This window comes from Trichomycterus rosablanca, chromosome 1 (genome assembly GCF_030014385.1).
Source record: "Trichomycterus rosablanca isolate fTriRos1 chromosome 1, fTriRos1.hap1, whole genome shotgun sequence".
Taxonomy (NCBI): Eukaryota; Metazoa; Chordata; class Actinopteri; order Siluriformes; family Trichomycteridae; genus Trichomycterus; species Trichomycterus rosablanca.
The window spans coordinates 12,375,092-12,396,232 of record NC_085988.1 but is presented as its reverse complement, the minus strand read 5'-3'; the positions used below and the strand labels follow the sequence as shown (position 1 = coordinate 12,396,232).

At 41.8% G+C, this 21,141-nt stretch overlaps 1 protein-coding gene across 1 annotated transcript in view; it reads left to right on the top strand.

The window, feature by feature from the left end:
• fam135b (family with sequence similarity 135 member B) overlaps positions 1-21,141 on the top strand; it is a 105,041-nt gene that overhangs the window by 45,598 nt on the left and 38,302 nt on the right. Inside the window, exons 4-5 of the mRNA XM_063018054.1 lie at positions 7,339-7,478; positions 8,325-8,395. Of these exons, the coding sequence (XP_062874124.1) occupies positions 7,339-7,478; positions 8,325-8,395 (211 nt within the window). The remainder of the gene's footprint in view (positions 1-7,338; positions 7,479-8,324; positions 8,396-21,141) is intronic.

The window sequence follows — 21,141 nt, the reverse complement described above, 5'->3', positions numbered from 1 at the left end:
CGGTGGCTCTGGATGTTTCTACTCCAGACTCAGTCCACTGCTTCCGCAGGTCCCCCAAGGTCTGGAATCGGCCCTTCTCCACAATCTTCCTCAGGGTCCGGTCACCTCTTCTCGTTGTGCAGCGTTTTCTGCCACACTTTTTCCTTCCCACAGACTTCCCACTGAGGTGCCTTGATACAGCACTCTGGGAACAGCCTATTCGTTCAGAAATTTCTTTCTGTGTCTTACCCTCTTGCTTGAGGGTGTCAATGATGGCCTTCTGGACAGCAGTCAGGTCGGCAGTCTTACCCATGATTGCAGTTTTGAGTAATGAACCAGGCTGGGAGTTTTTAAAAGCCTCAGGAATCTTTTGCAGGTGTTTAGAGTTAATTCGTTGATTCAGATGATTAGGTTAATAGCTCGTTTAGAGAACCTTTTCATGATATGCTAATTTTTTGAGATAGGAATTTTGGGTTTTCATGAGCTGTATGCCAAAATCATCAGTATTAAAACAATAAAAGACCTGAAATATTTCAGTTGGTGTGCAATGAATCTAAAATATATGAAAGTTTAATTTTTATCATTACATTATGGAAAATAATGAACTTTATCACAATATGCTAATTTTTTGAGAAGGACCTGTATATATATATATATATATATACAGGGGTTGGACAAAATAACTGAAACACCTGGTTTTAGACCACAATAATTTATTAGTATGGTGTAGGGCCTCCTTTTGCGGCCAATACAGCGTCAATTCGTCTTGGAAATGACATATACAAGCCCTGCACAGTGGTCAGAGGGATTTTAAGCCATTCTTCTTGCAGGATAGTGGCCAGGTCACTACGTGATGCTGGTGGAGGAAAACGTTTCCTGACTCGCTTCTCCAAAACACCCCAAAGTGGCTCAATAATATTTAGATCTGGTGACTGTGCAGGCCATGAGAGATGTTCAACTTCACTTTCATGTTCATCAAACCAATCTTTCACCAGTCTTGCTGTGTGTATTGGTGCATTGTCATCCTGATACACGGCACCGCCATTGGATGCACATGGTCCTCCAGAATGGTTCGGTAGTCCTTGGCAGTGACGCGCCCATCTAGCACAAGTATTGGGCCAAGGGAATGCCATGATATGGCAGCCCAAACCATCACTGATCCACCCCCATGCTTCACTCTGGGCATGCAACAGTCTGGGTGGTACGCTTCTTTGGGGCTTCTCCACACCGTAACTCTCCCGGATGTGGGGAAAACAGTAAAGGTGGACTCATCAGAGAACAATACATGTTTCACATTGTCCACAGCCCAAGATTTGCGCTCCTTGCACCATTGAAACCGACGTTTGGCATTGGCACGAGTGACCAAAGGTTTGGCTATAGCAGCCCGGCCGTGTATATTGACCCTGTGGAGCTCCCGACGGACAGTTCTGGTGGAAACAGGAGAGTTGAGGTGCACATTTAATTCTGCCGTGATTTGGGCAGCCGTGGTTTTATGTTTTTTTGGATACAATCCGGGTTAGCACCCGAACATCCCTTTCAGACAGCTTCCTCTTGCGTCCACAGTTAATCCTGTTGGATGTGGTTTGTCCTTCTTGGTGGTATGCTGACATTACCCTGGATACCGTGGCTCTTGATACATCACAAAGACTTGCTGTCTTGGTCACAGATGCGCCAGCAAGACGTGCACCAACAATTTGTCCTCTTTTGAACTCTGGTATGTCACCCATAATGTTGTGTGCATTGCAATATTTTGAGCAAAACTGTGCTCTTACCCTGCTAATTGAACCTTCACACTCTGCTCTTACTGGTGCAATGTGCAATTAATGAAGATTGGCCACCAGACTTGTCCAATTTAGCCATGAAACCTCCCACACTAAAATGACAGGTGTTTCAGTTATTTTGTCCAACCCCTGTATATATACAGTGTATCACAAAAGTGAGTACACCCCTCACATTTCTGCAAATATTTCATTATATCTTTTCATGGGACAACACTATAGACATGAAACTTGAATATAACTTAGAGTAGTCAGTGTACAGCTTGTATAGCAGTGCAGATTTACTGTCTTCTGAAAATAACTCAACACACAGCCATTAATGTCTAAATAGCTGGCAACATAAGTGAGTACACCCCACAGTGAACATGTCCAAATTGTGCCCAAATGTGTCGTTGTCCCTCCCTGGTGTCATGTGTCAAGGTCCCAGGTGTAAATGGGGAGCAGGGCTGTTAAATTTGGTGTTTTGGGTACAATTCTCTCATACTGGCCACTGGATATTTAACATGGCACCTCATGGCAAAGAACTCTCTGAGGATGTGAGAAATAGAATTGTTGCTCTCCACAAAGATGGCCTGGGCTATAAGAAGATTGCTAACACCCTGAAACTGAGCTACAGCATGGTGGCCAAGGTCATACAGCGGTTTTCCAGGACAGGTTCCACTCGGAACAGGCTTCGCCAGGGTCGACCAAAGAAGTTGAGTCCACGTGTTCGCCATCATATCCAGAGGTTGGCTTTAAAAAATAGACACATGAGTGCTGCCAGCATTGCTGCAGAGGTTGAAGACGTGGGAGGTCAGCCTGTCAGTGCTCAGACCATACGCCGCACACTGCATCAACTCGGTCTGCATGGTCGTCATCCCAGAAGGAAGCTGACGCACAAGAAAGCCCGCAAACAGTTTGCTGAAGACAAGCAGTCCAAGAACATGGATTACTGGAATGCCCTGTGGTCTGACGAGACCAAGATAAACTCGTTTGGCTCAGATGGTGTCCAGCATGTGTGGCGGCGCCCTGGTGAGAAGTACCAAGACAACTGTATCTTGTCTACAGTCAAGCATGGTGGTGGTAGCATCATGGTCTTGGGCTGCATGAGTGTTGCTGGCACTGGGGAGCTGCAGTTCATTGAGGGAAACATGAATTCCAACATGTACTGTGACATTCTGAAACAGAGCATGATCCCCTCCCTTCGAAAACTGGGCCTCATGGCAGTTTTCCAACAGGATAACGACCCCAAACACAACCTCCAAGATGACAACTGCCTTGCTGAGGAAGCTGAAGGTAAAGGTGATGGACTAAACCCAATTGAGCACCTGTGGCGCATCCTCAAGTGGAAGGTAGAGGAGTTCAAGGTGTCTAACATCCACCAGCTCCGTGATGTCATCATGGAGGAGTGGAAGAGGATTCCAGTAGCAACCTGTGCAGCTCTGGTGAATTCCATGCCCAGGAGGGTTAAGGCAGTGCTGGATAATAATGGTGGTCACACAAAATATTGACACTTTGGGCACAATTTGGACATGTTCACTGTGGGGTGTACTCACTTATGTTGCCAGCCATTTAGACATTAATGGCTGTGTGTTGAGTTATTTTCAGAAGACAGTAAATCTACACTGCTATACAAGCTGTACACTGACTACTCTAAGTTATATCCAAGTTTTATTTCTATAGTGTTGTCCCATGAAAAGATGTAATGAAATATTTGCAGAAATGTGAGGGGTGTACTCACTTTTGTGATACACTGTATATACACACTGATCAGCCATAACATTAAAACCACCTCCTTGTTTCTACACTCACTGTCCATTTTATCAGCTTCACTTACCATATAGAAGCACTTTGTAGTTCTACAATTACTGACTGTAGTCCATCTGTTTCTCAACATGCTTTTTTAGCCTGCTTTTACACTGTTCTTCATTGGTCAGGACCCCCACAGGACCACCACAGAGCAGGTATTATTTAGGTGGTGGATCATTCTCAGCACTGCAGTGACACTGACATGGTGGTGGTGTGTTAGTGTGTGTTGTGCTGGTATGAGTGGATCAGACACAGCAGTGCTGCTGGAGTTTTTAAATACCGTGTCCACTCACTGTCCGCTCTATTAGACACTCCTACCTAGTTGGTCCACCTTGTAGATGTAAAGTCAGAGACGATCGCTCATCTATTGCTGCTGTTTGAGTTGGTCATCTTCTAGACCTTCATCAGTGGTCACAGGACGCTGCCCATGGGGAGCTGTTGGCTGGATATTTTTGGTTGGTGGACTATTCTTAGTCCAGCAGTGACAGTGAGGTGTTTGAAAACTCCAGCAGCATTGCTGTGTCTGATCCACTCATACCAGCACAACACACACTGCTCTGTAGTAAAGTGCGTCTCTCTTTATTCCTGTGTCTCGGGCGGTGCTGTGTGATTAGATTGGACAGTAAATCTAATGCCGTACGTTTGCACAAACTGCCGCTCGCTTAATAAAGTCACTTCAGGAAATATTTCCTGTTAGGAGCAGCGATTCGTCTCTGTCTCTCAAAAAGTGGTTTTATTTTAGAACAGAACACGACCGCCGTGTCACAGAGAAGCTTTTATTACATTTATTCACCATTATAAAGACTTTGTTTTACTGTTTGTATTTGTACGAACTGAGTAGAAAGATTAGTGAGTACATGCAGTGGAAGTACAGTCACACACACACACACACACACACACAGTGAACTTGGTTTTTAAATAAAATGTTCAACAAGCTCATGATCAGGCATCCAGCTATTTTTGGCTTGGAATGGACAAAAGTATTGGGACGCCCCTTCTAATTTTTAAGTCGTGTTTTAGCCACAACAATTGCTAACAAGTGTAATTTAAGCAATAGAACACGAGAGGGAGTGTGTTATTAATGTGTTTGTAACGCGAACAGTTAGCTTAATAGCCCAGTTAGCAGCTTCTAAAAGTTCTGTTATCACCCATATCCTCTGGTGTGTGCGAGAGGTTTTTAATTTCTTTTTTCCCTTCGGAGGTTCTTGCCTTTTTTATCTTGTTCTTACCTCCCTGAAATGAGTTTTTGCAACTTGGGATGTCTGCTTTGTAGTGTTAAACTATACATTGGTTGTGGAACTTCTTTTTGGCGGAAGGTATTGTCAATATTAAAGCATATTTATTATGAAATTCAGGGCTTCTTTGATTTATTTTCTTTCTTTATTTTGTAAAAACTGTTGTATAAAAGCAATAGAACACTTGGAACAATAGAACACTCGCCTTCGGCTCGTGCCTGCGACCGAATCACAGCCGTGATGTTATTCGCAATAACACACTCCCTCTCGTGTTCTATTGCTTAATTATATAAAGGAAATTATTTGCTTTCAACAGTGCAGCATTAGTTTAGGGAAGGTCCTTTCCTGTTTATGAAGACATGAAAAAGGGTCAGTATGGATCAGAAGGTGCAAAGAAACTCCAGTGTTCTGACCTCAGCCCCACTCAACAACTCTGGAATGAACTGGACCACCAACATCTGTGTCCAGCCATACAAATGCTGTCATCTTTTGACTGAACATGCACAAATTTCCACAGACATACTCCTTGAGAGAAGAGTGTCTGTTGTTCTAGCGGAAAAGGTCACAAATAGCATTTGGTTTTTAAAATGGGACGTCCAACAAGCTCATGGTCAGGTGTCCAAATACTTTTGACCATATAGAGTACTATTTTATCTCACGGTACATTACTGTAGTTCACACATTCAGACAGTTGTGATACAGTGTATCACAAAAGTGAGTACACCCCTCACATTTCTGCAGATATTTAAGTATATCTTTTCATAGGACAACACTGACAAAATGACACTTTGACACAATGAAAAGTAGTCTGTGTGCAGCTTATATAACATATATACAGCCATTAATGTCTAAACCACCGGCAACAAAAGTGAGTACACCTCGTAGTGAAAGTTCCTGAAGTGTCAATATTTTGTGTGGCCACCATTATTTCCCAGAACTGCCTTAACTCTCCTGGGCATGGAGTTTACCAGAGCTTCACAGGTTGCCACTAGAATGCTTTTCCACTCCTCCATGACGACATCACGGAGCTGGCGGATATTCGAGACTTTGCGCTCCTCCACCTTCCGCTTGAGGATGCCCCAAAGATGTTCTATTGGGTTTAGGTCTGGAGACATGCTTGGCCAGTCCATCACCTTTACCCTCAGCCTCTTCAATAAAGCAGTGGTCGTCTTAGAGGTGTGTTTGGGGTCATTATCATGCTGGAACACTGCCCTGCGACCCAGTTTCCTGAGGGAGGGGATCATGCTCTGCTTCAGTATTTCACAGTACATATTGGAGTTCATGTGTCCCTCAATGAAATGTAACTCCCCAACACCTGCTGCACTCATGCAGCCCCAGACCATGGCATTCCCACCACCATGCTTGACTGTAGGCATGACACACTTATCTTTGTACTCCTCACCTGATTGCCGCCACACATGCTTGAGACCATCTGAACCAAACAAATTAATCTTGGTCTCATCAGACCATGAGACATGGTTCCAGTAATCCATGTCCTTTGTTGACATGTCTTCAGCAAACTGTTTGCGGGCTTTCTTGTGTAGAGACTTCAGAAGAGGCTTCCTTCTGGGGTGACAGCCATGCAGACAAATTTGATGTAGTGTGCGGCGTATGGTCTGAGCACTGACAGGCTGACCCCCCACCTTTTCAATCTCTGCAGCAATGCTGACAGCACACCTGCGCCTATCTTTCAAAGACAGCAGTTGGATGTGACCCTGAGCACGTGCACTCAGCTTCTTTGGACGACCAACGCGAGGTCTGTTCTGAGTGGACCCTGCTCTTTTAAAACGCTGGATGATCTTGGCCACTGTGCTGCAGCTCAGTTTCAGGGTGTTGGCAATCTTCTTGTAGCCTTGGCCATCTTCATGTAGCGCAACAATTCGTCTTTTAAGATCCTCAGAAAGTTCTTTGCCATGAGGTGCCATGTTGGAACTTTCAGTGACCAGTATGAGAGAGTGTGAGAGCTGTACTACTAAATTGAACACACCTGCTCCCTATGCACACCTGAGACCTAGTAACACTAACAAGTCACATGACATTTTGGAGGGAAAATGACAAGCAGTGCTCAATTTGGACATTTAGGGGTGTAGTCTCTTAGGGGTGTACTCACTTTTGTTGCCGGGGGTTTAGACATTAATGGCTGTATATTGAGTTATTTTGAGGGAAGAATAAATTTACACTGTTATATAAGCTGCACACAGACTACTTTTCATTGTGTCAAAGTGTCATTTTGTCAGTGTTGTCCCATGAAAAGATATACTTAAATATCTGCAGAAATGTGAGGGGTGTACTCACTTTTGTGATACACTGTATAATGACGCTTTGTCTTTCTGTCCCTCTGTCCTTCTGTATATCTTCTCCTCTGTCTATGTGTCTCTTTGTCTCTCTGTTCATCTGTCTTTCTGTCCCCCTGTATCTGTCTTTCTGTCCTTATCTTTCTTTGTCTTTCTGTCCCTCTGTCTCTCTTTCCCTTTGTCTTTTTGTCTCTCTGTCCTTCTGTTCTTCTCTCTCTCTCTGTCTTTCTTTCCTTCTGTCTCTCTGTCCCTCTGTCTGTGCAGGCGAGTGCAGTTTCAGCAGTGCAGGAGTGCACGATGGAGCCCTTTACAGTCGGATATTTCAGATCCTGTACAGGAACGAGGAGATTTCGCTGGAGGACCGCGTCATCTTCCGAGTCCACCTGCTGCTGGACGGAGAAAGGGTCAGTATGGATAAGTGGTCTTACTTTCAGATCACACTAGTCAAACTGAGCTTGGATTAGCTTTACTGTTCTCACATCAGTCTTGTTTTCAGATTATCTGAAATGATTATCAGCACTGATTTCTTTTGCCTTTCAAAAGCAGGATTAAATCAGCCACACAATGTTAAAAGAATGTTAAAAGAAAAGATTTCCAATGTTTTCACTGATCAGCTACTTTGTGTTTTTCAAAAAAAAGTTGGGACAGAGCTGTGTTTACCCCTGCTGTTCATCAGCGTTCCTATTAATGAGACTTTTTAATGGTTTGGGAACTGATGACACTAATTGTTACAGCTTTGTATCTCCATTCTTGCTTGATACAAAACTTCAGCTGATAAATTTTTTATTTTATTTTTTATTTATTTATTTATTTTATTATTATATCCATTATTATTATTATTATTATTAATATTATTACAATTATTGTTTTCTTCTTCTTATTATTATTATTATTGTTATTGTTGTTATTATATTGCCATTGTTATTATTATTATTGTTATTGTTATTGTTATTATTAATTATTATCATTATTATTGTTATTATATTACCATTGTTATTAATATTATTATTATTATTTATTATTATTATTCCTATTATTATTATTCCTATTGTTATTGTTATTATTATTATTATTATTATTATTATTATTATTATTTATTATTATTATTATTATTATTCCTATTATTATTATTCCTATTATTATTGTTATTATTATTATTATTATTATTATTATTATTCCTATTATTATTATTCCTATTATTATTGTTATTATTATTATTATTATTATATTTATTTGTTTGTTTGTTTTAGGTGGAGGAGGCCCTGAATGAAGTGGATTTCCAGCTTAGGCTCGACCTGCACTTCACAGATGTGGAACAACAGTAAGTACAAGGACGATTTTACAATTTTACAGAACGTCTGTTGTGTAAATTCTATCAGATCTATTCTGTTCTGGAGTTTAAATCAGGCTTTTCTTCATGTCTTTATAAAGCTCATGCTGGAACAGGAATGGTTCTTCTCTTTTTCCTTCATATTATTTACTTATTACACCTGTTAGTAATTGTTGTGACTGAAACACATGAACTCAGTCATTAGAAGTGGTGTCCCAGTACTTTTGACCATATAGGGTGTGTTCGAAAACCTAGGAGCTGCCTTGCTGTCTTACTGTCTACATAGGCAGCTACCTCAGTAGAGAGGATTCTAATAAGTCAGTGACTTAAAAGTCAGGTTATTCAAACGCGCTACTTATACAGCGATTCCATCGGGTTTAGCATTTAGCATCTTGCCATTAAAACCAATGGATTAAGGTAGCACAGCACGCTAACATGTCAATATAGCATCTCCTTCATGTACCGATAACGGTTACATTTCCTGACAAGCCCGAACTTGCAAATAAAAACACTCGGTACAAGTTTATACAAGTTAAAAATCTGTAATATTTTATTTATGTTTGAAAATAACTCCATTCGTTTGTCTGCACCGTCAGCCATGTTTATTTTTCTGTGAGAGAAGAGAACCCGACCCGCAATGAATGCTGGGATTGCCTTGATCACTAAGGCAGCGTCGGATGCTCACTCGTTCTTGAGCCAAAATAACATTGAAATATTAAGATGCTGATGTATCTGGAAGTTTTATATGAAATATTGTATTCAGTAACCTCTGTTAGAACATATTAAGTTAGTGAGTGAGATCCATTTCTCTTCAACTGGTAGTTCTGTTGAAGATATTTTGCTAAGGGCCAGTATGTCCCCTTGGGGCATTCTCACATCTGGGTTGCATTATTTGTGAGGCCTTGCTGGCGCCATGGGTAATGATGAAGACTGTGTCTCATCTATAGGAGATGGTTGATTAATGTATACAATCCTGGTGCCTGGTGACCCCTGAGGAGATCAGATTTCTGTTGGGGTCGCATGGGGCAGTAGGCAATCTAGAGCTAATGTTTTTGGTAGACAAGAGGCCACAGCACTCTTTCTTTGTGTTTGAATGCTATTGAAAACAGATGTGCTGTATGTAAATTACTGGGGTATTTAAACCTAAGGTTGGCGTAAGGAAAGCAGAGAGCAGCAGATCCGAACACAAGCTCTCTCCGGACAAAGCCAGGCTGTCCGAGCGACACTGCTATTATTCTATAATAAACTTCTTAATTACAAATAAGCTGTGTCAACGGAGTCGTCATTTCCTCATCAAACACCTCATCGCTAAAGCAAGACAAAAGACACTTCAAAATGGCGCCCAACGTGGGGCACTGATGTGGATACTTCACCACTGATGACATAGCGACATCAGGTGAGCGTTCTATTTTTTGTGATGATAGGGCGTGAGCCTGTGTGTTGTAATCTGTGGTGTTTGGCTGCACTGAAAGATCTGGTGTGAGCTATGAGGTGTGGACGGTGGAATGATGCTTCGTCTAAATTTGAGGTTTATTGCATAGTCAACTTTGCAATAATGGGGGGAAATATAATTAATAAGGATAGACAAGGAAAAAGTTTAAGTAGAAGTAAGAGAAGAAAAAAAAAAGTGTGTGGAAAGCCTTAATTAGTAACGGTTACAGTGTGTTAATACGCCATGCACGTTATAAAGTACAGGGCCCAATTGGCTTTATAAGCTGTAAGACATGAGTTTTAACCATTGCGTGAAAAGTGGCTAGATATAGTTGTGTTGTAAACTTTGCAATGAGGGGAAAAGAGGTCGAGTGTGGAGAGCGCTAAGAGATACGTTTCCGACAAATGTGCATCCAGATAATATTCTCATTGAGCCATTGGGCAGGGAAGAAAACCCGAGGGCATATGTCTCGAGAGCCCATCAAGTGTGGAGAAATGTCACAGGAAATGACCCGGACTTGAATCGAATGGAGCAATCAATTTTGCGAGCTAAAATACAGAAGGGGCTGCCTTTGCCGGTGAGGAGTAAGCTAGCAGAGGTGGTTGGTCTTGGAAGCATGGAAAAGGGTGTCTATGCAGATCATATAGCCCACCAGGTGGAGCTATATAGGAAGAAGGAGTATGATCAAAAAGAGCAGGACCAAGAAACCCTTAGAAAACTTAACCAAATACAATTGGTGGATAATAAGAAGAAGGAGAAGAAGCAGGCTGTGGTTATACAGAGTCAGTCTCAGCAAAATCCACCTTTGCCACAAGTACAGCCGAGCCAGGCTCAGCCTCAACCATCTCAGTCATCATCAGTGGTTCCAGTTGTTTCTTACCCACAGCCATCGTTTGGTCAAGTGCAGACCTGGAGAGGAAGAGGTCGTGGAAACCTAGGAAGAGGAGGAAGATTTAATCCATATTTCCAACAGTCTTCGGAAGTGTGTTTTAATTGTGGACAGTTTGGTCATTTTGCCAGGGAGTGCAACAGGCCAGGAGGAAATTTCAGAGGAGGAATTCTCAGAGGAAGAAATTTCCGAAGAGGAGGATTTAGGGGCCAACCGAGGTCTTTTGAGGGACCTGTGAACCCTTACAGGGGCCCGGAGCAAGGATTTTAGAGGTGCCCAGAGGACCCAAAAGGGGGGTGTCAGCTGGTAGCATCAGGGTCGGAGAAAGATCCGACAATAGAGGTGAAAGTAAATAATAGACCTTTGGAAATGATGGCAGATAGTGGAGCGGCTTTCACCTGTATTCGACCTGAAGATGCTATACATCTCCCTATGTCCAATCAATGGATTAGGACAATTGGGTTTGAGGGAATAAAACAGCTGATACCTCTTACAAAACCGATTGAGCTTTGTTATAAAAATCTGAAGACTACAATACCTATATTGGTATCAGAACATACACCTATTGCACTTTTGGGAAGAGATGCTTTGTGTAGATTGAACTGTACGATAAAGTGTACACCTGACGGCTGTCTGGTGGAGGTGCCAAATGATGTGGTGCACCAATTGTTGATGTCAGTGGAGACTGAGGTCTCTTCAGTATTCTGGATTGGAAATCTTGGTGCAGAATTTTTGGAGCCCGCCAAGTTGTGGGAGAAGTTTATTGTAGCAAACATGCCTGATGCGAAGCTCCCGGAGTATCCATATCACTGTACGCTTAAGTATTTCAAGGATGCTGCCCAATCGAATTCAGAGGAATGGTTGAAACGTCAACCGAAGCAAGTTCAACTTCGTTCGTGCTGCATAGTTTTGGGACCACAAGGGGCAGCTATGAAGATAGATAGAGATGATTATTTGTCCGAGGAGTTTGATATTGAAAAGAGTGTCCCACATGTGACTTTGTTGGTGTCTGAAGATTATGAGCAGAAGCATATAGGAGAAATGATGGTGCAAGCAGAGGAAGCTGTTTTTCTACCGATGAAGGAGAATCTTGCAATTTGGAGAAGTGAGGACCAGCGTTTTATTAAGATTATGATTTCTGCTCAAGGGCAGGGACAGCCACAAACTGTGCGAATGACGCATGAGTCCATTTGCAGTGCTAAGATGGATGGAAACTCTATGAGAGAAGAGATGTTGCAACAAGTTCCAGGATGTTTATGGTCTCAGCATAGTACTGATATTGGACTGGTGAAGTCAGCTCAACCAGTGAAAGTTGAACTACGACCAGGAGTCAAACTTCCTTGGAAGAACCAATATCCATTAAAAGAAGAGGCAATTAGGGGGATTGGACCACAAATAGAAGGACTTTTGAAAGCAGATGTTTTGAAGATAACACAAAATCCTCAGAGTAATACGCCTTTGTTGCCTGTGAAGAAGCCAGACGATTCTTATCGCTTGGTACATGATTTAAGAGCAGTGAATGAAGTAGTGGCAGATTTTCCAGCAGAAGTGCCGGATCCGCATACTCTGTTAGCCCAAATGCCTCCAGATGCGACACATTTTACAGTGATAGATTTATGTGGTGCGTTTTTTAGTGTTCCACTTGGTATAGAAAGTAGGGGTTTATTTGGATTCACATACAGAGGTCAGTTCTATGAGTATAAGAGGTTGCCGCAAGGATTTAAACATAGTCCTCATATATTCAATAAAGTGTTAAAGGATGATTTGGCAGGAATAGATCAGATGCTAGAAAGCACGGTTATTCAGTATGTGGATGATATTATTATTTGTTCATTAGATGAGCAAACATGTCACAAGGACTCAGTTAGGTTGTTACAGATACTGGCAGAGAAGGGGCATAAGGTCTCTCTGAAAAAGCTGCAGTATTGTCAGGAGAGAGTGGTTTATTTGGGACAAACAATAACGCAGGGACATAGAAGTATTGCTGATAGTCAGTTGGAAGCTATTCGCAAGGCTCCAAAGCCTAGAACGGTCAGAGAAATGATGACATTTCTGGGTATTGCTGGCTATTCTTCAGCATGGGTAGAGGATTATGCTAGTTTAACGGGACCTTTGAGAGCTATGATTAAAGATACAGGGAATGCGCAATTGCATTGTAATCTTTCGTGGACACAGGATGGCCTTTTGGCTTTTGAGACGATCAAAGGGAGGTTACAGGAGGTTCCAGCGCTAGCGCTTCCAGACTATTCTAGGAATTTTCTGTTGTATGTGTCTACTTCTATTGGGGGTAAATATGCATGTGCAGTTCTTTGTCAGCCAACAGGAACAGGAACAAGCCCTCAACCTGTTTCTTATTATTCTACTGCGTATTCAGAAGTAGAATTGGGGTTACCCCTGTGCTATAGAGCAATGGTGGGAGTTTCTTTGATGTATGATAAAGCATCATCTGTTACGATGGGATATCCAGTGACAATTCTTACCCATCATAGCCTTAGAAATCTTTTGAATTATGGCAAGTATACATTGACTATGCCTAGGCTTAGGGACTATCATAGACTCTTAGAGCAGGAAGATGTCACTGTAGTGAGGTGTGTTACGGTGAACCCAGCTGAGACTTTGCCAACTCCTGAGGATGGTGAACCACATGATTGTGTTAAGGAAGCAGAGAGGTATATGAAACTTAGGTCAGATTTGCAAGCTCTCCCACTGCATGAAGCAGATGTAGAATATTGGACTGATGGTTCTTGTTATCGTGTGGGAGATAAGTTGAGTGCTGGTTATGCAGTAGTGAAAGCCCAAGGAGCTGGATTTGTTATTGAGAAGGCTGAAATAATACTGCAGCCTGCATCTGCGCAGCTTGCTGAACTTGTGGGGCTAACTGAAGCATGTTTGTTGGCGGAAGGTAAGCGAGTGACAATATATACTGATTCCGCCTATGCGCACAATGTGTGTCATTTGTTTGGATCAGTGTGGAAGAACAGAGGGTTTAAGAAAACTGATGGTTCCCCAATACAGCATCATGCTCAAATAATGAAACTGTTGTATGCTATGATGAAGCCCAAGGAAATAGCAATAGCTAAATGTGCAGCACATAAAAAGGATATGTCAAGGGTCACACAAGGAAATAAAGCAGCTGATGAAGCTGCAAAGGCAGTTACAGGAGCAGACAAAGTGGGTGAAGTGTTTCTGGTTACGCATGAAGTGAATTTGGAAGAGAAAATTACACTTAAGGATGTGATTTTACTTCAGGAAGCTGTTCCTGATGTGGATAAACAGTTGTGGCTAGACCGAGGTGCCACCAAGGATTCTACAGGTCTTTGGAGAAATCATGAGGGATTGATAGTAGCACCTCCAGACCTGTTAGGTCTAATGATTCAGGAAGCACATGGGTTGGCTCATGTTGCAAGAGGGGAAGTTAAACGTAAGATTACAAAGGAGTATGGTTTTTGGGCACCATGTCTGCTTGAGCAGATTGATTATGTTATAGGTAGATGTACTATCTGTCTGAAAAATAATGTTCGAAGGGGAGTGATGGTTCCTCCTGGTTATATTCCAACACCGAGAGGTCCTATGCGTGAGTTGGTTGTGGACTTTGTGGATATGATAAAGCCAGTTGAAGGAAAGAGGTATATGTTGGTTGTTGTGGATAGATTTTCACGATGGCCTGAGGCTTGTCCAACCAAGCGAAAGGATGCCCAGTCTGTTGCTAAGTTTTTGTGTAGAGAGGTCATAAGCAGGTGGGGACTTCCAGATCGGATATCCTCAGATAATGGGAAAGAGTTTGTGGATAAAACAGTGAAATTGATTTTGCAAAAATTGGGAATTAAACAGCGTCTTGGTGCGGTCTATCATCCGCAGAGTCAAGGGATTTGTGAAAAGATGAATGGTGTTTTGAAAAATCGCATTGTGAAAATTTGCCAGCATACGGGGTTGAATTGGATAGCAGCGCTTCCATTGGCGTTAATGGTGTGTCGCTCGAGTGAGCTGCGTGAGTTACATATGACACCTCATGAATTGATTACAGGTAGATTGATGCCGATGCCTTGTTTGCGTACAAGTGGAAAGGGTCCAAGCTTAGCCCTTTTAGAGGATGAAATGAGAGCATATGTTGCGTATATGGCTAATCTGCATAAAAGAATATCCGCGTACGTTTCTGACAGGCAAAAGAAAGAGGAGGTGCAGGAGAGACTGGACGAACAAAGGAAGTGTTCAGTGCAACCTGGGGACAAGGTGTTTGTGAAGGTATTTAGAAGAAAGTGGTATAACGAACGTCGTGAAGGACCATTTGAAGTTGTTCGCAGTACAGGAACTGCGGTTCAGGTTAAGGGGTCTCCAACGTGGTACCATTTGTCGCATTGTGTTAAAGCGCCAAGTGAGGAGGTACTAGATTCACAGAGTCAGGAAGTTGAAGGTTCAAGAAAGTTAGAAGGGAATGTTGTGGAAGATAATGTGGAAGATAATGTGGAAGATGTTGATGGGAGTGTGCATGTGTCTGATGATGTCAGAGATGACTCTGCAGTTAGTGAGCAGGAAAGGAGATTTGGAGACATTGATTTTCAACATGTCCCAGGAACAGCAGAGCTTGTTCCTGAGGAGTGTGAAGCGCCAGAGGTTACAAAGGGAAGTGATTCTGATGCAGGAGAATGCAGAGACACAGGTAGACAAAGGAGTCCAAGACCAGCTAGGAAAAGGGTTAGACCAAAGCGTTATGACGACTAGAGTGGTAGGAACTTCAGGGAAGTGTAATCTTTCAGCACTGAATGATTCTGAAAGTATGAGTGTGTTATGTTTAACTACGGTAGCGCCTCAGATGGTGACAATGGTGTCAACTCTTAAGAAGAAGGTAGTTAGAGCCAAGTTAGGGGGAGCAGTTTATCTTCCCTGTAAATGCTCGAGGTTTAATGTTGGTGGTAATAATTCGCCTGTGTGGAGCGATAGTCGTGGTAAAGAAGTGTTGCTAACAGGACCTGAGGTTGATACTGTGCCTCTTGATCAGAGGAAATATATTTTGCTGAATGATGTAAGGTGGTTGACAGTCAGTGATGATTGTACACTTTTTGTGAGAAATATTACTAGAGAAGACCTAGGGGAGTATACATGTACTTATTATGAGCCGGAGTTTAAATTCATTCCTTTGGTAAATAGTTGGAGAGGAGGTTATATAACTCGTAAAGTGGTGGTTATGATAGTAGATTTGAGTCCTGTGGAGATGTTTACGGTTGCTAAGAGAATTGAGGAGCAAGCCACTACAGCGACTACTCTAGGGGTAAATAGAACACGGATGAGGAGTATTACTTTAGTTCCGGAAACAACTAAGAGTGTTAATACATCAGTGGAGATTACTACTGTAGCTTCGACTTTGAAGGGAATGGAAGCTACTACAGTGATGGTGAAAGCATCTACTTTTGTCACTTCTGGAAATACTACAAGTAAGGTTGATATAAGGGCAACCTTTGTTAATAATTCGGTGACGACGGTGTTGCCTAAGACTTTTGTAAGAGTGACTCAAACACCTGACATGACAACTTTGAACTTTAAGGAAGTGGAGAATATAACTCAGAAGCCTATGTTGAAGCTAAAGCTTAGTGTAAATAGTAGTAGTAAGATGTCTGAATCTGGAAAGCAGATGGAGGAAGAGAAGGGTGTAGATTCATCTGTGACAACTCAGAGGACTGTTTTAGATGTTAAAGATCAGTTCTTAGATTTTGACTGGACATCAGAAGAAATGGCTGACCAGTACCGTTCATTACAGAAGAGAGAAACTAAGTGGAAGGCATTTGGATTCGATTCTTCAGTGTTACAAATCTCAGACCCATGGGCAAGTAGGAATTTGTGGTTTCAGCAATTAACTCATTCAGTAAGATCAGTTAGACGACTGAATGGTCCATGTATAGTGAAAGTTCCAACGCCTGGGACATGGCCTTCAATTTTGGAAACGGAACCAGAGCCGTTGCTTTCTATATGTCAATACTATGTGCTGTCATGGTTATTATTTCAGCAGCAATCAGGAGGAGATAGATTGATGGCTTTGTCAGTGCATTTGTTTAGACCTAAGAATAATTGTTCTTGGTTGAGAGATTTGCCATATGTGAATTTACTTGATCAACATGAGAATGTGTTGACAGCGGTTCCTGATGAAATAGAGGTAAGATCTGTTGGAGCTAAAGATTGTTTTTGTTCAAATGAAACTAGTAAAGGAACTAAAATGTTTATGGGAATATCAGATTGTGACAATTATATAATGGACTTGGGTGAGCGTAAGCAGAAGGCTAAGAGTGATTTATTTAAGGTGACTTTTTATATGCCACACCTCAAAAGGAGTAGGACTTTGATGGTGCGGAATCAGATTTTGCCTGGAAATGTGACTATAGGAAATTTTAAAGATATTTGGTGGGTTTGTGGTGATAAAGCTTATATATTTCTGCCATATGGATGGATAGGATGTTGTTACATGGCAACATTGAAGCTGCCATATGAGGTTTTTACTGTTCAGAGAGGTGAAAGACCGGATGAGAGCCGATCTGAGGCTGTTTCTGGAAGTAGAAAGAAAAGGGACATGGCACAATTTCATAATCTAGAGGCCTACCATTGGAGAATAAGTATAGGAGAAAAGTGGGGTATAGGCTTATTTCCATGGTATGGTGTGACATTTTTAGCAGATCACATTGATAATATTACCTACACCCTACAGGGTTTTGCGAATGAAACTGTGAGAGGATTTGAATACTTATCAAATACTCAGAAAAGTCACAGATTGACGTTATTGAAACATGATATGGCTCTTGATTACATTTTGGCCAAACAGGGTGGCCTATGTGTAGCTTTGAACTTGACAGGAGATGCCTGTTATACTTTGATTCCTGATAGTTCAGATAATATGACTAGTGTTATAGATGCATTGAAGAATATAAGGGATGCGTTTGGAGCGTCAGAAGGAGCTGGATGGTCTGCGAATGCTTGGTTGCAGCAGAAATTAGGGCCATTGGGAGCAGTGTTAGTTCAGATTTTGGTAGCGGTTCTTCTGTCATTATGTGTGATGTTTTGTTTTTGTACGTTATTATTGACCTTTGCGAAGGCTATGATAATGAGATGGGTAGGTGTTGTGATGCCTGGTGATAGGATGCAGATGCCTTTATTACAAGGGATTGACATGGATGATGACGGAGAAGTAGTAATGGAAGGTGAACTGATGGAGACATATCCATTTTGAATATGTAATCTCATTATGGTCTTATTGTGTGGATGTGGTCCCAGCATTTGTTTTAGTTATTTTGTTTACTAGTTTTGCTGTTTGAGTGATGTGATTAGGGGGAATATGATAGTATGATAGTATAAGTTTTACATTTATGTATGATGTTTTAATTTTGCATCTGATGTTTTTGCAAAAGATACTGGTTTGTTTGTTTTTTTCTTTCCTTTTAGTATGAAAGGGGGGAGACCACTTTTTGGGTGATTGATTAGTCGAGGACCCTGATGTGCTGAAGGGGTTCATACAGCTCACATGAGGACAATAAGAATGGACTGAAGGACTCTGAACAAGGACTCTGTGATGAATGTCAAGATTCAATACATCATCAAGACTGCATGGAGTCACATGGAGAGTCAATGCTGCTGAGGAGCTGCAGTGTGATACATTCTTATGTCTTTCTTATGTTATACTATGCAAATAGATGTGTGCTGTTATAATTGTAGTATGTAATTATGAGTACTTAATGTGATATTATGTTGTTTTTGGGGGTATTAGTCTTTAATGGAAAAATGTTCAGTTATGAGGTAGGTACATTGGGGACCTCAGAGTTTTTTGTTTGTTTCTCGATGGATTAGGGACAGATTGATTAATAGGCAGGGACAGGTCCTTATTGACGGTCCGATGGGTTGACCAGCCGGAATTGGGACATTATTGATTTTCTTTTCTGAGGTTTTCGAATGTATTTGCTAAAATCATAATCTTATCAAATATAATAGTTCCACTTTTAGTTTGGGGTACAATTGGACGTGATCCTTTCAAATAGAATGGTTCCTCTTTTAGATTCTGGGGGAAAATTGGACTGGAATACAATATGTGGCCGCCTGGGGCAGAGGGGTCGCGAGTGAGTTTTTTCCTATCTTGATTGATTGATTGATTGATTGATTGATGGTCATTTTAGAAAGACAATACTGCCTGATAGGTTTTTTCACTCCCGCATTCCATAAAAGTCGCTAAATGCTGCTTTTAGGTTGGAGATATATATATATATATAAGTGGAACAGGTATTATGTTATGTTTATATCCATTATTTACTATGTTATTCTTTGGATTATTGAGACTAATTAGTCTCAAAGGGGGGAATATGATGTATCTGGAAGTTTTATATGAAATATTGTATTCAGTAACCTCTGTTAGAACATATTAAGTTAGTGAGTGAGATCCATTTCTCTTCAACTGGTAGTTCTGTTGAAGATATTTTGCTAAGGGCCAGTATGTCCCCTTGGGGCATTCTCACATCTGGGTTGCATTATTTGTGAGGCCTTGCTGGCGCCATGGGTAATGATGAAGACTGTGTCTCATCTATAGGAGATGGTTGATTAATGTATACAATCCTGGTGCCTGGTGACCCCTGAGGAGATCAGATTTCTGTTGGGGTCGCATGGGGCAGTAGGCAATCTAGAGCTAATGTTTTTGGTAGACAAGAGGCCACAGCACTCTTTCTTTGTGTTTGAATGCTATTGAAAACAGATGTGCTGTATGTAAATTACTGGGGTATTTAAACCTAAGGTTGGCGTAAGGAAAGCAGAGAGCAGCAGATCCGAACACAAGCTCTCTCCGGACAAAGCCAGGCTGTCCGAGCGACACTGCTATTATTCTATAATAAACTTCTTAATTACAAATAAGCTGTGTCAACGGAGTCGTCATTTCCTCATCAAACACCTCATCGCTAAAGCAAGACAAAAGACACTTCAATGCCTCAGTAGTGAGGATTTTAAGACATCTAGGATTTCGAACAGCCTCCTTCTCGGGAGCGCGCACAGGATGACGTAACATGCTGTCTATGTAGAGAGAGAGCTAGCTTTTTGAACACACCCATTGTGTATAAAGTATTTGATTAAATACCGTCAGGCAGGTGTGTGAGCAGGACATTTTTACCTTGAGAATCTTGTAAACTGTTCAGTCGTCCTACTTTTCCTTTGACTTTCTCTCTAATGAGCTGTGGTCAAGGTTATGAGAGCCTGAGGCAGAGGGAATATCCTGTAATGAAGTGTATTACACACACACACACACACACACACACTATTCAAAGGAAGCTTTATTGACATGACAAATAAGGACATTTAAATTGCCACAGCTTAATTTCACTATTAGGAAAAAGAAGAAAAAAAAAAAAAAAAAAAAAAAAAAAAAAAATATATATACAGTATATATATATTATACACCGATCAGCCATAACATTAAAACCACCTCCTTGTTTCTACACTCACCGTCCATTTTATCAGCTCCACCATATAGAAGCACTTTGTAGTTCTACAATTACTAACTGTAGTCCATCTGTTTCTCTATATACCTTTTTAACCTGCTTTCACCCTGTACTTCAATGGTCAGGACCCCCACAGGACCAACACAGAGCAGGTATTATTTAGGTGGTGGATCATTCTCAGCACTGCAGTGACACTGACATGGTGGTGGTGTGTTAGTGTGTGTTGTTCTGGTATGAGTGGATCAGACACAGCAGCGCTGCTGGAGTTTTTAATTACCGTGTCCCCTCACTGTCCACTCTATTAGACACTCCTACCTAGTTGGTCCACCTTGTAGATGTAAAGTCAGAGGTGTTTGAAAACTCCAGCAGCGCTGCTGTGTCTCATCCACTCATCCACTCACTTCTTTTTACCTTGGAGATTCTGAGACATTCGCATTGGCAGCAGCATCGAGGAACCCATTTGTCTGCTCTCCCTCAGGCACAGCCAGTTACATTCGCGACATTTAACAGATGCTTTTATCCAAAGTGCCTTACAATTATCATGACAGTTGAGGTTTAAGGGCCTTGCTCAGGGGTCCATCTTTGGCAACTTGGCAAGGATACGGCTTGAACTGGCAACCTCATGATTACTAGTCAAGTACCGTAACCGCTGAGCTACCGCTGCCTTTGCCCTACCAACTGTGCTTTTCAGAGGCTCAAACAGGTCAGTAGCACAGCTCAGATTTAAGATGCGAATTTAAGTTGATGGGTTTGAATCTCAGCTGTAAGGTGGTGGTCTAGCGGCACCATCTGAGAGCCCAAAGTGGGACGTGCCCACTCCACCACCCACCTCTTTATCCTGGTCAGGGTCATTGTGGGTCTGATTCATTGGTTAAAAGGCAGGAAACACCCCGGACAGGTTACCAGTCCATCACAGGGCAATCACACACACACACACACACACACACATACCTAGGGCAGTTTT